This window comes from Fringilla coelebs, assembly GCF_963513975.1.
Source record: "Fringilla coelebs genome assembly, chromosome: 14".
Classification (NCBI taxonomy): domain Eukaryota; kingdom Metazoa; phylum Chordata; class Aves; order Passeriformes; family Fringillidae; genus Fringilla; species Fringilla coelebs.
This window is the reverse complement of record NC_140040.1, coordinates 12191246-12205632: the sequence shown is the minus strand read 5'-3', so window position 1 is coordinate 12205632 and position 14387 is coordinate 12191246. Positions and strand designations below refer to the sequence as shown.

The 14387-nt window shown below is 39.7% G+C and overlaps 1 protein-coding gene across 1 annotated transcript in view; it reads left to right on the top strand.

Annotated features, from left to right (window-relative positions):
• The window catches only part of NKD1 (NKD inhibitor of WNT signaling pathway 1), a gene marked incomplete at both ends in the record, with an annotated part of 101879 nt that extends 89535 nt beyond the window's left edge, over nt 1–12344 (top strand). The window contains 4 exons of the mRNA XM_084214983.1: nt 5956–6103; nt 7079–7163; nt 10905–11035; nt 11770–12344. Coding sequence (XP_084071109.1) covers nt 5956–6103; nt 7079–7163; nt 10905–11035; nt 11770–12344 — 939 coding nt within the window. The remainder of the gene's footprint in view (nt 1–5955; nt 6104–7078; nt 7164–10904; nt 11036–11769) is intronic.
• Nucleotides 12345–14387: the final 2043 nt, after the last annotated feature.

Sequence of the window (14387 nt, the reverse complement as noted above, 5' to 3'; positions counted from 1 at the left end):
GAGATTTTTTCAGTTAGTTTTTTACCTGTAGACCTGGAGGTGCTTTGCAAAAAGAAGTCAGTAGCATTATTCTTGCTTTTCACCACGTTGTAAAAGTGAGACAGTGGAAAAGAAGTGGCTTGCCCACCCACATCCATTTCATTTGATTCCAAATCATTGTGTTTAAAACATTGTACCTCATGTCCAGAGAGTTTCCAAAGGAATCCAGTGTTAAATTAAGTTTGTAAGACACACATAGGTGGGGAGCAATTTTACTGATGGATTGAATTGGCTTTTTCATTCAAATGCATAAAAATTGTAAATAAGGTGTGTGTTTAGCTGATACAACTTCCCTTGGGTCCTACAGAATGACAGATCACTGCTAGAGCATTCAAATTGCATTTTAGTGAAATTTCTCCTGGATCTAACAACGTCTTCAGAACTTAATGCTGCTTTGATTTCCTCCTAGAGTCTCTATGGCTTATTCTATAGTCCTTATAATTAGAAATTCACATCTAGTCATGCTTCTTGAAGAGATAAAGCCATTACGAAAGCATAATTATTGGGATGGCAAATTGTCAATTAACATTACTCTATGTTATTAAACTTCTGCTTTTTCTGTCATAAAGATGTCCAGTTCTCAGTCCTTTTTGGCTTAGTGGGAGATAACTTTTCCTGCTGTAATATGTATATTACAAAACTTGGCTAATAACACTTCCCTTCATTCCATAAGCCATAAGAGGACAATTCATTATGTACAGCAGGCCTTTTTAGAACTGACAGCTGTGCTGTAATTATCTTCACATGAATATTTGTAATCGGACTTGAAACTTGGATAATTCAACTAATGTGTTTTGATCCATGAGGTTTTATATTGAGCTCTCTGAATGTAATTATGCTTCACAAACACTAGTTTTTGGGTTTTTTTTTTTTTGTAACCAGTTCTTCCTTGTAAAATTGAGTTTCTTTGGTGAGCAACTGCTCAGGAATAAGCACAAAAGAAAGTTGCTTGTCAGGACAGCTTTTGAGCAGATAGCAAGTGAAGTTCCTTTTGCGTTCCAGATAAGAATGATTCAAAAATGTATGTGATCAAACAGAGCTGATGTTGCAATAAAAACATCCTGCTGTATGTAGAAATCAGACTACAAACAAAGTACAAATGAGACATTTGTATTTATCTTTTTCCAAGGGAAAAGTAATGAACTGATATTGATGTTTCTCTTCATGCATTTTTAATGCTAAAATTGTTCTTTGTATCTTACATTAAGTACCCAATTTTTCCTCTTATGTTTCCTTTGTGACTTGTTCTTTCCCTTTTTAGATTCTTTTACTCCTATACTCTGATGAATAAAAAGGTTTGAGCTTGTATCTGCATTCAGAGCTCAGCACCAAGCCATTGACTTGGGGAAGGGTATTGGCTTTTTTGGGGCAGCCATTTATTAGCCTGACCCTTATCTGTTGGTTTTCACTGTGTTTGTACTAACTCAGGATATAGAAAGAACAATGAAACCAATGGATAGAGTGAGTGCCTGTTTGTATCTGTGGCCATCACTTCAGTCATTAGAAATGATGCCTTCATGTCAGATAGAGGTATTAAGAAAAATTATAACTTTCTCTCTTGGTTTTAAGGGGCGTCAAAGAACTCTCTCTCAGGCAAACTACAAAGACTCAAACTGAATCTTTCAGTTTTATTAAACTCTTTGGGTTTGGGGTTTTGTTTGTTTGGTATTTTGGGTTTTTGTTGGTTTTTTTTCCTGAGGGGAGGCTGGTAGTTTAGGGTTTTTTGGTGGTTGTTTGGTGGTTGGGGTTTTTTTGGGTACAAATATCTCATTCTGTTAAATTAATTCCAATGGAAAAATCTATTAGTGTCTTCTACAAAAATCTCTAATTTGCTAACTAGTCTTGTGATGATAATCTATGCTAATATGGGAAAAATAAGGTCATCCCTGTACTACTAATATTTCTTAAAAACAGAAAATAATGCTTGCAGTAGGGACTTTCTCAGTCTCACATATGTCCTATAAGGAATGAGCAATACTTCAGTGCTCTCATTCTCTTTTCAGACCCATTGGTTCCTTTGAATGTTATAAATTTCTCTGAATGTTATAAATTACTTTTAATCTCCTACTGGAGATCCATGAAGTATTCTGCAGATAGATGTGTGAGAGCAGCATACATGCGTGGACTTAACAAATGGAAATATTTCAGGCAATCTATTAAATTTTCTCTTGTTAATATATTTTGTTGCACTGGCTGGTTGATAAAAAGGATGGGGTTTTCACCCTGGAAAAACCAACCGTGGTGTTCAATAAGCAAAAGACAAATAAATCTGGGTATGGCACATGCTGGCTGTTTGGATACTACTCAATGAGCATTTGTTTTCCTCTCTGTGGAAAAATATCCTAGTTTCAGTTTTTGTATTTGATTAACCTAGAGATCCCAGCAGAAATTCTGCATACCAGAAGCCCTTCAGAAGTTAGAGTCATGCAGCATACTTCCCCTCTAAATATAATCCATTTGCTATGAAAGAGAGAAATATTTTTGTTCACTCTTGTTTCTCCTTACCCATTAGTAGTCTATTATAGTAGTCTAAAAATACACTTTTTGGGGGGGAAGGGTTAAGCAGTCTAAAGCAACACAGTTGCAAAATCCAGTGATTTGTAAAACTCATAATTCATTGTGCATAAAAGTTTGATTCTTTGGTAGGTGGGCTCTGGGTCATGCTGGTTTATGTGTCAGACAAGAGAACATTTAACTAGGTTTTATTCTTGATCTTTGATGCTAAATTTCTTGAGGAGGGTGAAATGCACAAGCTGGTGTGTAGAAGGTAAAGCTGTCTCAATGGATTTAGGCAGTTTTAAAATGAATTTAAATACAGATAATGTTCAGTGGGACAGCTTTCAAGGGAAACAAGTCTGCTGGCAGGCTACTGGAAGATGAAAATACTTTTGGGGTAAATATACATGTAACTATAAAATACAGAGTGTGTAACTTATATCTTAATGGTCTATTGCTTCCAATTTGACAAGAAACCATTACCATATTAGCTGCCAAAACAGGGCTGTGAGAAAGGAATCCTAGAGGCAGTTCAAATTTCATTGACAAAGACCATTCTCAGTAGATCAGTGCCTCAGAAATTCACGTGTTATAATTGTGAAACAGCAATTGTGCAGCAGCAGGAGGCTCAAGCTGCCTTGTAGCTGATACCTGCTCAGCCTGGTGCACGAGACAGAACAGCCCAAGCAGCCTTGTTTGACCAAAGCAGAACTGCCAATTTGCTGAAATTCCCAACCCCAAATTAGGACCACAAGTAAATGAATCCTGTAATGAAAACGTTGTTGTCAGTATTTAGAAGATCAGCATAAGCACTGAGTGGTTGCCCATGGCTGTCCCTAACCTCGATCTTGGGACACATCCAGTGTGAGCTCCACGTTCTGTAGTGCCAGGAGCTTCAGGGCTGCCTGCTGAACACATAACAGAATGCAGGGGCAGCAGTGTGTAAGTCCACAAGGGTGCTGAGTTCTCTGTGCAGTCATTTCACAGCCTGGACATCAATTTGGGTTAATTTGGGCCTCTTTGGCTGAGACGTGCAGCTTGCCCTGATGTGATATGCATGGGCACATATTTGTGATTTGCCAAGTATGTGTCACACAAATGCCACATTTTGCCTTCCCTGACAGCCTTTGGGAGTAGTTTTTAAACTGCTGAGTCAAGCAGCTTGTTGAGAAAGACCCTCACACAACACAAGGGGCTGATTGTCAGCCAGTTAGGAAGTTAGACCTCAGCCCTGAAAAAAATCATGTAAAAGGGCAGTGGGGGATTTTCTGTCATTGGTTTTTGAAGCTAAAATGGACTGGATGTACAAGCATCTGACTTTACAAATATCTGGCATAGCTGAAAAAAGGAAGAAGGGCAGAATATTGTGAGTGAAAGAGTTGATAATAACCTCTTGCTAGCAGCCTTGTGTAGAAAGATGATGTGCTGGCTAACCAAAACTTGTCCAGGAATGTATGGGAAAAACCCCACTCACCCATGTGCTGAGTGTATGGAGCCCAGTTAAAAGTAAATACTGTGCTGAAGTGTTCTGCTGAAGGAGAAGGTAGTATAGTACAATGCTGCTGAACATGACTTATGGAGGGTATATTAAACAACAGATATGGCTTGTTTGTCTGTTTATGTGCTATTCTGGGTTTTTCCTCTTAGATGAAATAAAAATTCAGCCCTTCGAGCTGGCTCTCTCTGGCCACATTTAGAGATCTGGCTAGATCAAATCAGGGTGGAAGTGTTAGAATGCAGATGTGTTAAAGGGCTGTGAGGTGCCAACCAGGTTGACACAGGGCATTCTGTCCCACTCACAAGCTTTAGACAGTGGTTGTCAAGAGCATGGAAAGCAGGTACTGACATGTAGTAACAGCCCATATAGACTCTTGCAGCAATGAGAGAAAAAAATACATATTCTGCTCTCTTTTTATGAATATGTTGTCTTGAACTTACAGGTCTGGAGATATTCTCCTGAGTGCAGAAAAGTTAGAGAGGTTACATGTTAAGACAAAGTCTGGACCCTCTAGGATTTAGTTGTTCATTTTTCCTATTGAGATGGAAAATCATCTACTGTAATATCATTGGTCCTGGCCATAAAGTCAGTGTTTCCCTAAATTCTGTGTGAGTAGAAATCAGTATTTCTGTGTCATCTTTAAAACTGGTTCCATAATGAGGACTGTGTACTGACTTCTAAAGTGATAGGGGGATCCATTAGGCCATACTAAACTTTGAGCTGCCCATGTTACAGGTGTGACTCCTGAGAAAAGGAAAAGTTGTAGAGGTTTTGAATTTTTATAGACCTGGCTCTTAATCCTCAGAACTAGTTATAGTTCTAATCACAAAAGGTGATTTAGGTATTTCCTTTGTTCTTGCAGGCATCTGGAAAGAGCTTAGGTAGTAGGATAGATCAAGGAAAAGGAAGACCAGCGTGGGGAAGTTCTCAGATATGCATTCAATGGGCTCTTTATAGCCTGCAGTGATCAGAATGCTTTATCAGAAGGCTTTGGCTTTAGGTTGGTGCCCAAGACCAGTTTGGGTAAAATCCCTTTGAGGAAAAGCAGTGAGCCAAGAGATCCCCTTTTCATCCTGGCAATTTAAGGTACTGCCCTGATTGAGCCTGGCTGGATTAAATCAACCTGGGAGACCTTTGAGCATCACCAGCTACTAAACAGAGTTTCTCCTGTTTGAAACCATTGGCTTGTTAAAATTGGCTGGTGTTCTTTCCAATATAGCCAGACGTGTAAGCCTGTGATCACATCCCCTTGCCTTCAAAGAGATCTGTGAAGAAGGTTCTGTAACAGGCCTGACTGGATCATATTTGCAGTTCAAAATGGGTGTTTAAAACTGGTTGAATTTTGCACAGTAAGCTAAACCCCAAGATACAGATGGTAGAGTGACATTCAAACAGACATCATTTCTTTCCAAACCTGAGGTTTACAGTCCTGCCACTTTTCTTACTGATTTTCCTCTAGATAATTTAACTATGCCAAGGAAAAAAAACCCACAAAACAACAAAACAAAACCAAACAAATAGGAAGACTGCAGTGCCCAGGATTTATTCAATTGATGTGCTTGTGTTTTGGCCACGTGAACTCAATTTTTAGTGGAGGATGAATGATTATCCCTGGGTTCTCTGTAAATCAAAGAAAAGAAAAGGCAGAACACCATTTTGCTGGTTCAGAGCTTGGGACACCTGCAGATCTTGTGCTGTTCTTCTTGTTTTGATCTGCTTTGCCCCAGTTCATAAACCCCTTTGATGAAGATTGTAACACTCCTGATTGTGTTGTGCAAGTTGAAGTCTTCTAAATTCAGTGACTTCTGAGGATACCTCAGCATTTAATAGTGCCAAATCCAAAATAATTGTAAGCATTGGAGCTGTGGGTTTCATGCCATTTTCACAGTGATGTGTTCTTCTGTGTTTCAATCCTCCTCCAGGACATTACCAGCTTGCTTCATACCATCTATGAGGTAGTTGATGCATCAGTAAACCATTCTCCTAGTTCCAGCAAAACTCTGAGAGTGAAACTTACTGTGGCACCAGACAGCAGCCAGAAGAAAAAGAGTATCTTGTTAAATCATACTGGTAAGGATGTGCAATCAGCCCTTGGAAAAATACAAAAGCTTCCAGAGTCCCTTGAAAATCCATCTCTGTGCTTTGTTAATACAAATACATATATACTTAAAGGCAAATAATTATGTGGGTCTTTCAAACCCCATGAGCCTGCTTTATGATCTTGATTGTAAAATTGCTTGCCCTCCTTTCAGAGTCTCATTAGCAAATGAGGGTTCCCCCTTCTGATGGATGGCTTCTTTTGGAAGCAGCAGTAACCCATATGTAGTGTAATTGTCCTGGTGCACTGCAAGGCAGTTCTAAGGCTTCTTGACTTGCACCACTTTATCTCTGCTGATATTGCAGCACTTGGTTTGTGTGGGAGGAGGTGTAGGGTATAAAATATTTCTTGCCAGTGCATAGCTACCAGTGCTGCTGGGTAAAAATAAACAATTAAGCATAAGTAAACTTAAATAATCTGTGTATAAAAACTGTACATTTTCTGTGCTGGCATAGTCTGCCATTATAAAAATGTTTGTACCATGATGGCTCATCTAACTTATCTTCACTGTAATAATAATTGCATCAGCATAATTACTTCAGTAGGTAGAGTAGTACTAAATTGAAATACTTAAAAGTATTTAAAATAATACTTCAATAGAAAGTATTGACCAGATGTAAAAGGTGAGCCTGGTCACCTCAATTTTAACAAAACACTCACTCCCTCAAGAGCAGGCACAGGCAAATTCTCACTGCTGGGGGGAGCTGTGTGTTGCATTAGGACAGCACTGAGCCTGCCAGTGGGAATGTGCCCCATGGAGTGCAGGGCAAACCCATTCCCTCTGAATGAAATCTGTCCTTTGGGTGAAAGCAGGACTGAGAAGGTTACAGGGAATGATGCATCCCATCTGATCTAGGGGCACAAAGAGAGGTGTTGGCAGTGTGCAGTGTTGGTTGTGCTGATCAGCAAGGATAGCAGTGTAACAATGATGTACTTTCTGCTGGCAGATTTGCAGAGTGCCAGGCACAGAGCTGAAAACAAAGCTAATGAAGAAGCAAGAAGCTCTGAGAAGAAGCAGAGGGCTTCCCTCAGGTAAGGGGAATGAACCCTGGCTCCTGACAGGCACTCTGAGGAAACCTCAACCATTGATTCCTTGCTTGCTTGTTTTATTTTTAAAAATTATTTTAAACTGGAAAACTGGAAGAATTACAGGAATTTTCATTGTGGGCTTAAGAGCAGATTCCATAGCTGGACACTTGTTTTAAAACAAACAAAAAAGAAAAAAAAAAATCCTGAAATTTTCTATTTCTATGAGCTCTTTGGAGGATCTGAAATGTCCTTTTAGATGCCATCTACAAATAAGTCAGGTTAATAGCAGAGCTTTTTGGCTAAAAGTGTCCTAAAACCTTTTCCACTCCTTAGCAGCCATCTCCTGCCTTTCTCTGTCCTCCTTCCAGCCCATCTTTTTCACTCATCAACTCAAATAGTGCCAAGCTTTGCATGGACTAAGTTGGTTACCAGCTCATAACCCAAGCAGAATGCTGAGAGGTCATCTTGGTGTGTATTTGATATATTTTAGGATTTTATGTTTCCTAACAGAAACTGCTCATAAGGCAGAGGGAAGTCTGTGCTGAAATGTTACAGTAATGACATTGACTCATTAGTTATGTTTGTTTCTTCAGCTGAAAATTTAAAAAGAAAAAAAAACAACAAACTTTTGGCTCTCCTTAGATTTAGGGATATTTGTCTGGATGCATAGCAAATTTATCAGGAGAAGGAGCATTCAGTCTTATTGAAACTGACAAGAGAACAGTACCTCCCTTTTTTGTATGGAGAAAAAAATGCTAGTGAGTTATCCCAGTCAGCAAATCCCAGTACAATCAAATTTCAGATTAAAAGAAGAATAAAATTGCTATTAATCTTGTGTCAGCAACTCTGCACAGAATCTTCTATGAGCTGAAGAATACTCTGTAGTTTTACTTGCTGGCCTAGATGTGGTGTGCAGATTCCCTCTGCCCATTAGCAAAGTTTTGTCCTGTGTGAATTCAGTAGATTGGTTCTGTTTGATAATCTAGTGCAAAAATCCCTTTCCAGTTTGAAGTCCCCTTCTTATCCACCTTGAAGTCCTGGCTCTGCAAATGTAGGGTTTTTATGAACAGCAGGCATTTCCAGTTAAATCCACAGTCATGGAAGCATCAAGTGTTGGGACAAAATGTTTGTCCTTCTCATTCCTTTGGTGAGAGGCTTCCTCACAGATAAATCTGTGTCTTGAGCTGAGTAGGCTCCAGCACCAGACAATGGTCAGCAGCTGCCAGTTTTTGTGGCATCCCACTAAATGTAGAGAGGATGAAGAGTGTGCTGTTCACACTGTGTGTGTTTCAGGGATGTTTGTGCACTCTGGCCAAGCTGACAAGCCTCAGGAGAGCTGCTGAGGCTCAAGTCAGAATCTCACAATATTGATGCAGTTGCTTCCCCTTTGAAAGCAGCAATGAGAACTTGTGAGAAGTGCACGCATTTCACATGTTCAGTCACTTAGGGAATTCTGGGCAAGATGTGATTAATATTCAAGATAAAATGGATAGAAATGTTTTTATCCTGAAGGCTGGGAGATAGATGGGTTGGATTTCTCATTTGCTGAAAGCTCCAGGCGGGAGTTTTCACCTGTAGGGCTAATATGAGTTAAGTAGCTAGATTCATGGCTAGATAGCCTGGTTCTCCCTGGCTGACTTAAACTCTGTGTTCTCAGTGAGGGAGGCTCTCAGGGGATGTCCCTGCATTCTCTGCCCTGTGCTCCATTCCCCTTTCCTGCTCTGTTGTTGTGTGCTTCGTGCCATCAGGATGACACATCAGCGTGGGAATTTTAGAAAGGACTTCCATACACCCACAAACACTCCAGCAGATGCCCTTTTTTATTAAAACCAGAACCATACCAAGCCCAAGCCCAGTAACAACACTGTGTTTTTACACAGTCCTCAGTCATGGTTGGTGCCTGCCCATGTGTTTGCAGGACAGCACGGAGGGCCTGGGTGCCAGACACTCCAGCTCTCAGAAGTGCTTGGAGCTCCCTTTGACAGTGGAGCACATCTCTCATCAGTGCATAATTGCTTTGCTGTGTGTATTTGCATGAATATTGCTGAATGTCATCTTGCATGCGAGAAAGTTATTAGAATGTGGGGCTGTGGCACTACTGGCATAATTTTTTTTTTCTCTGTCTTGATGAGAGATTTAATTTATTACAGTAACAAAATAACAGGTTCCCTGTTAGCTTCATTTCCAAGAGCAGTTCTGTATGCAGTGTTGCTTAATTGTGTTTTGGATCAAACTCAAGGATGTTTTTTCTGAGTTAACTGTGAATTGTCTGCAGCACATATGTTCAGGTCCCAGTGGTTTCTGTAGGTGATTCATGCCTGGCAACTGCAGTTAGGCAAGTTCTAGCCCCAGAGATCTTTTATGTTGACAGCTAAAGTGTAACAACCTGTAAAGTTGTGTCTGATACAGGAAAGGTATTGAGTTGATTAGGTATCCAAAATGTAGAGAATATATGGACATTCCTTTTTTTTTTTTTTTTTTTTTTTTTTTGAGAGTAGCCCATTTCACTTCTGGAGTTCAAAGCTGACTCAGGATCTTTAAACCTGCTTTCCAGGCAGACTCTCCTCCATTCAGGAGACTCTACTGCTCTATCAAAGTTGAGCAAAAATGATCTTCCAGTTAGGTCAAGTCTTGTGACTTTGATAAAAGACACTGCAGACCTGTGTCTGACAGAGACACGAGGGGCCTCAGTTCTGTAATGTCCCTGAACAGTACAGACTAGACCAGGAAAGCCATCTGTGCCAAAGCTCAGGGGGATCAGCAGCCTCTGGAAACTTGGAAATGTGTTAATGGACTAAAAGCAGAGTACTGGGCGCCATACAGTACAGAGCCCATATTTAGCAGCTGGTGTAGGATACAAGGCCAAATTCTGGTGTTAGGCTGACATCAGTGCTCTTGCACAGAGAATAGCAAAGCCAATCTTGTGGTCTTGGAGACTGAATTGTCTGAATGACAAGCAGCAACTTAATCAAGGGGTTTCTGCTTATACTGTTTGTTATATTGAAAATATTGTTCATATTTGCAGACTTCCCATTTAAATTGCTGAATAAAATTGTTTGGCATTATGGGCTACAATACTATAAACTTCTGCCTGATTTTTTTCTGCCTCATAAATGAATGGTATTTCAGATATTCATTCTCAGGAAATAGTTCTGCTATAAATAAAATTGCAAAGCTGAGCAGGAAAAGGAGTTGAGATTCTAAAGCCAGCGTCTGATCTGACCTTATTAATTATATTTTGGAAAGCAGCAGTTACCTCTGAGTGTCCTACTAGCACCTTCTCTTCCCAGGGTGTCTCTGGTTACTACACCTGTGCTGCTGCCTGTCTTTCTGAAGCAGGAGCACATGGACATTGGTCTGGATTACCTCACAGGGGTGGGAATGGTCATCAATCAAACAGCAGATTTTCTTTGGCGTGTCCTAATTGGAGAATCGGTTGAATGATTTGGCCCTAAGACAGAAAGTAATAAATGCTAGGAGTGGTTTTATTTGCTTTTGCACATGTGATGCAATTGGAAAGGCTCCTTTGCTTTGCAACACCAGGGTTGATTTATATGAGGGGAAGGAACAGTCAGTTTAGGCCTATTGTCATAGCAAGTCTGGCCATCCACAATTTCAAGTGTTTGTTGTTTCTTTGTGAGAAGCTCCTGTCACTTCAAAGGGTCCATTAGTTGTTGGTTTGCAGATGGTGATAAGAACTTTAAAGAAGTTCTGCTGAACTGTAATTTTGCTTCCTGCTGACAGATACCACCAGAGTGAGAGCAATCCAGAGCAAAGTGGGTGCTATCGTCATTGTGTTGATGAGAACATTGAAAGGAGAAACCACTATTTGGATCTTGCAGGAATAGAAAACTACACATCAAAGTTTGGGCCAGGTAATTTATATTGTGACCTCATAATCTTTTGTTTCTTCAGTTGCATGTTCCATGTCAGGGACAGTGAATTGTGAAGCTGTACAATTACTCTGTAGTGACTCAGGAGTAGGACTGTGAATACTGCAAGATAATTACTGGTGAAGGTGGTATCACAACAGAGCGGGTAATGTACTGCAAGGATGCTTTGATGTACTTGTTTGTGTAGCTAAACTTGGAGCTGAGCCTAGGAGAACAATCTTTACATCTGAATTATTAAGTTTAGTCTACGGGTGAGGTAAGGATTGACTTTTGGATGTTGGAGCTTGTTCCCAAGATGAGACCAGCACACATTTTATACTCACTACTGACCCAAAAATAGGAGAATGTGTGTTTGTACCTGGAATTTTGGCTCTAGTCCCCACATCAAAGAGATTTGGATTTCCTTCATTTCCCTGCCCTCTGCCAGGGTTTTACTATTCCACTCACAGTTAATTTGATGACCAAGAGTTGGTAACATAAAGATTTTTATACACATACACACACACAGTGTGTGTTCAGTCTTCTCTAGATAGGTATTCATATTTGTGTATTATTTACTGGCCAGAATTATTAAATGTAATTAAACTAGACAGCTATAATTGCATTCACTTCCTTAGGAAAAATTTGTTCTGCCGATAATGCTATCCCTGCCAACTGCATGCTACTAATTAGAACTTTGAAATACTAGATGACTAACTCAGCTTGTTATTTCCTAGGATCTCCTCCAGCAGCTCAAAAACATGACCCACCAGGCAGAATTGTGAATCAAACTAGATCCCGTTCCCATGAGCCTGAGACCTTCCATGCTCACCATAGGAAATCCCAAGTGGTGGATCCAAACCACATCAATCTGGCTGAAAGTTCCTATGCCAAGATTGCAGAAATCCAACAGAGGCTCCGGAACCAGGACTCCAACAAGCACTTTGTGAGGTCTCCTAAAGCCCAGGGCAAGAATGTCGCCCCTGTGCATCCTGGAAGGGCTGTTAGAAATAAACCTTTTCAAGGGGTGCCCTTGCCCATGGCTTCCCCAAGTGCGCGGGTGGGCCAGAACCTCCCGTACCTTCCCTTGCAATCCCAACAAATCCACAAGAAGCATAAGCAGAGGGCAAAGGAGAATCACCAAATGTGCAAAACCTTCCAGTCTCCAGGGACAGTTGTGGAAAAGGAGCACGTGAGAGACCTGCCCACAGTCATTTTATATGAAGGCCAAGTGGGACAGATGATACAAAGACATGAGCACCACCACCATCACGAGCACCACCACCACTACCACCACTTCTACCAGACATAGAAGAGATCCCACCAACATCCTCCAAGAATCATCCCAAATGAAGGAAATGCGTTCTTCTGATACCAGAACTATGGCATTACTATGATTAATATTATCATTACTCCATTAATATTCAGCTAGCATATATCTTAGAGGTTATATGGAACTCTTGAAACTCACCCTATTTATATGTTGTGGAACCGCGTAGCTTACTCAAACACCTTGTGGATTTTTGTTTTTTTTTTTTTAAGTGGCTTGTAAAACAGCAAACAGCCATAGCTTTTTGAGCTGTGATTTAATACAGGTCGTCAACGCACTTCTGTACAAGTACTACTTCCAGTGTACTCAGAAAGATACTTCAAACAGTCCTGCAGACATCCAGCTTTCCACTCTGCTGTACGCCGGCTGATCGCACACAAGCCTTTCATCAGGGGAGCAATGTTCGAAGGGTTGGACTCCAGAGATACTCAGATAATGGAAAATACAAACAGCTGCTACCTCTAGTATTATTCAGATTTTATTTTCTTTTTATTGATTGTAATGTGCTACAGGGGGGAATTTTAATATACTGTGTTCGTGTAGCCTGTTTGTGTTCACATCCTTTCAAATCATCTTAATTACAAGGAAATATTAGCTAAACTTGTCAACAGGGCTACATTTGTATGACTTACACTTTATTTTCTTGGAGATTCTTCATTGACACAAGTACAGTCTGTTATATACTGGGTAATATTTAAATATACTTCTTTTATTTTTGGTTTTTCTCTTGCTTATTCTCTACTCTGTTTGGGGTACTATTTGAAAAGAGAAGGATGTGAAATGGGGTTTTCCAAAGCAGCACTAGACTTTAGTGCTTGGGCCATAAGTATCATTCATGGGGCTTTGAGAAGGAGAGGGGTTGATTGGGGGGGTTTGTTTTGTTTAAATCCACAGTTCTTTGTTTTGAGAAAGAATTGAGGAAAATATACTTTCTCACTTTAAATGTTGGCAAATATATATAAAATATAAATATAAATATATATATATAAATATGCACACTCTCAGGTACATTTTGTTGTGTTTTAGAAATCTGTGGTTTGAATATTAACATTATATTTGTTTTTTCCACAACAGTGACTTTTTAGAAACATATGCCATGGCATTTTCTTGGTGCCTCCAGTTTGAATTTCCCAAGCACCTATCAATTTGTGCTTCTCCCATTTTAGAGACGTGTATAAAAGTATCATTCGCAATCTTCCTGGATTCTTCTACTTTTTCCATATCAAAGGGCTTCCATTCCATGAAGGAGAATCAGACCACACTCACAAGACCTTAATGGTTACTGAGAAATTTGAAGGTCAAAAGAAAATTGGAAAAGTAAAAAAACAAAAAAAAGGGTCAGTGCATTGACGTTTCTGTGGAGCCCAGATTTAAAATAGAGTCAGTTGGGTTTTGTACAGATCACCATTTTGCAGGTAGAAAGTGACTGGAAAACACCTACATTTCTTTTGGAACATTAAAGTAGAGAACTCCTACATAAAGACATAATTGTTCTATAAATGTATTTGCTTTTGGTTTTAATTATTTTTAATGTTGTGGTATTTTGTCAATAGTATATATTGTAAATGTAACTATCCGACATTGTTATAAGCCCTTTATGACTGGGGCATTTTTTGTTTTCTGACTAGAGTTTTGATCAGTCCAAAATGGGGTCTTACCTTACTGCTGACCAGGTTTAGGGGGATGTTGTCCTTTCTAAGAAGGCAGAGACATCACCTTGTACAGAACAGAGGGAAGCTTTGCCTTCTCATGGAATTGGAATGGAATCACTGCTTCATGGTAATTAGGTCCGTCTCTTGTCTCCCTGGATCAGCAGATGTTTAGACTTATTGTCCCCTTGAAAAAATCTGGTTTATTTTATTTTACTTTTTTTAGCTGTCAACAGCGTGTTCTGTAAAATCTAACAAAATGTTTTTAAAATGTGTTTGATCTGTGTGACAACTATACTGTTCTGTTTATTTTAAAATTCCTAAAGTCCAAAAATATTTATATGCAGAATTTTCTGTGTTGAGAATATGAAAAGGC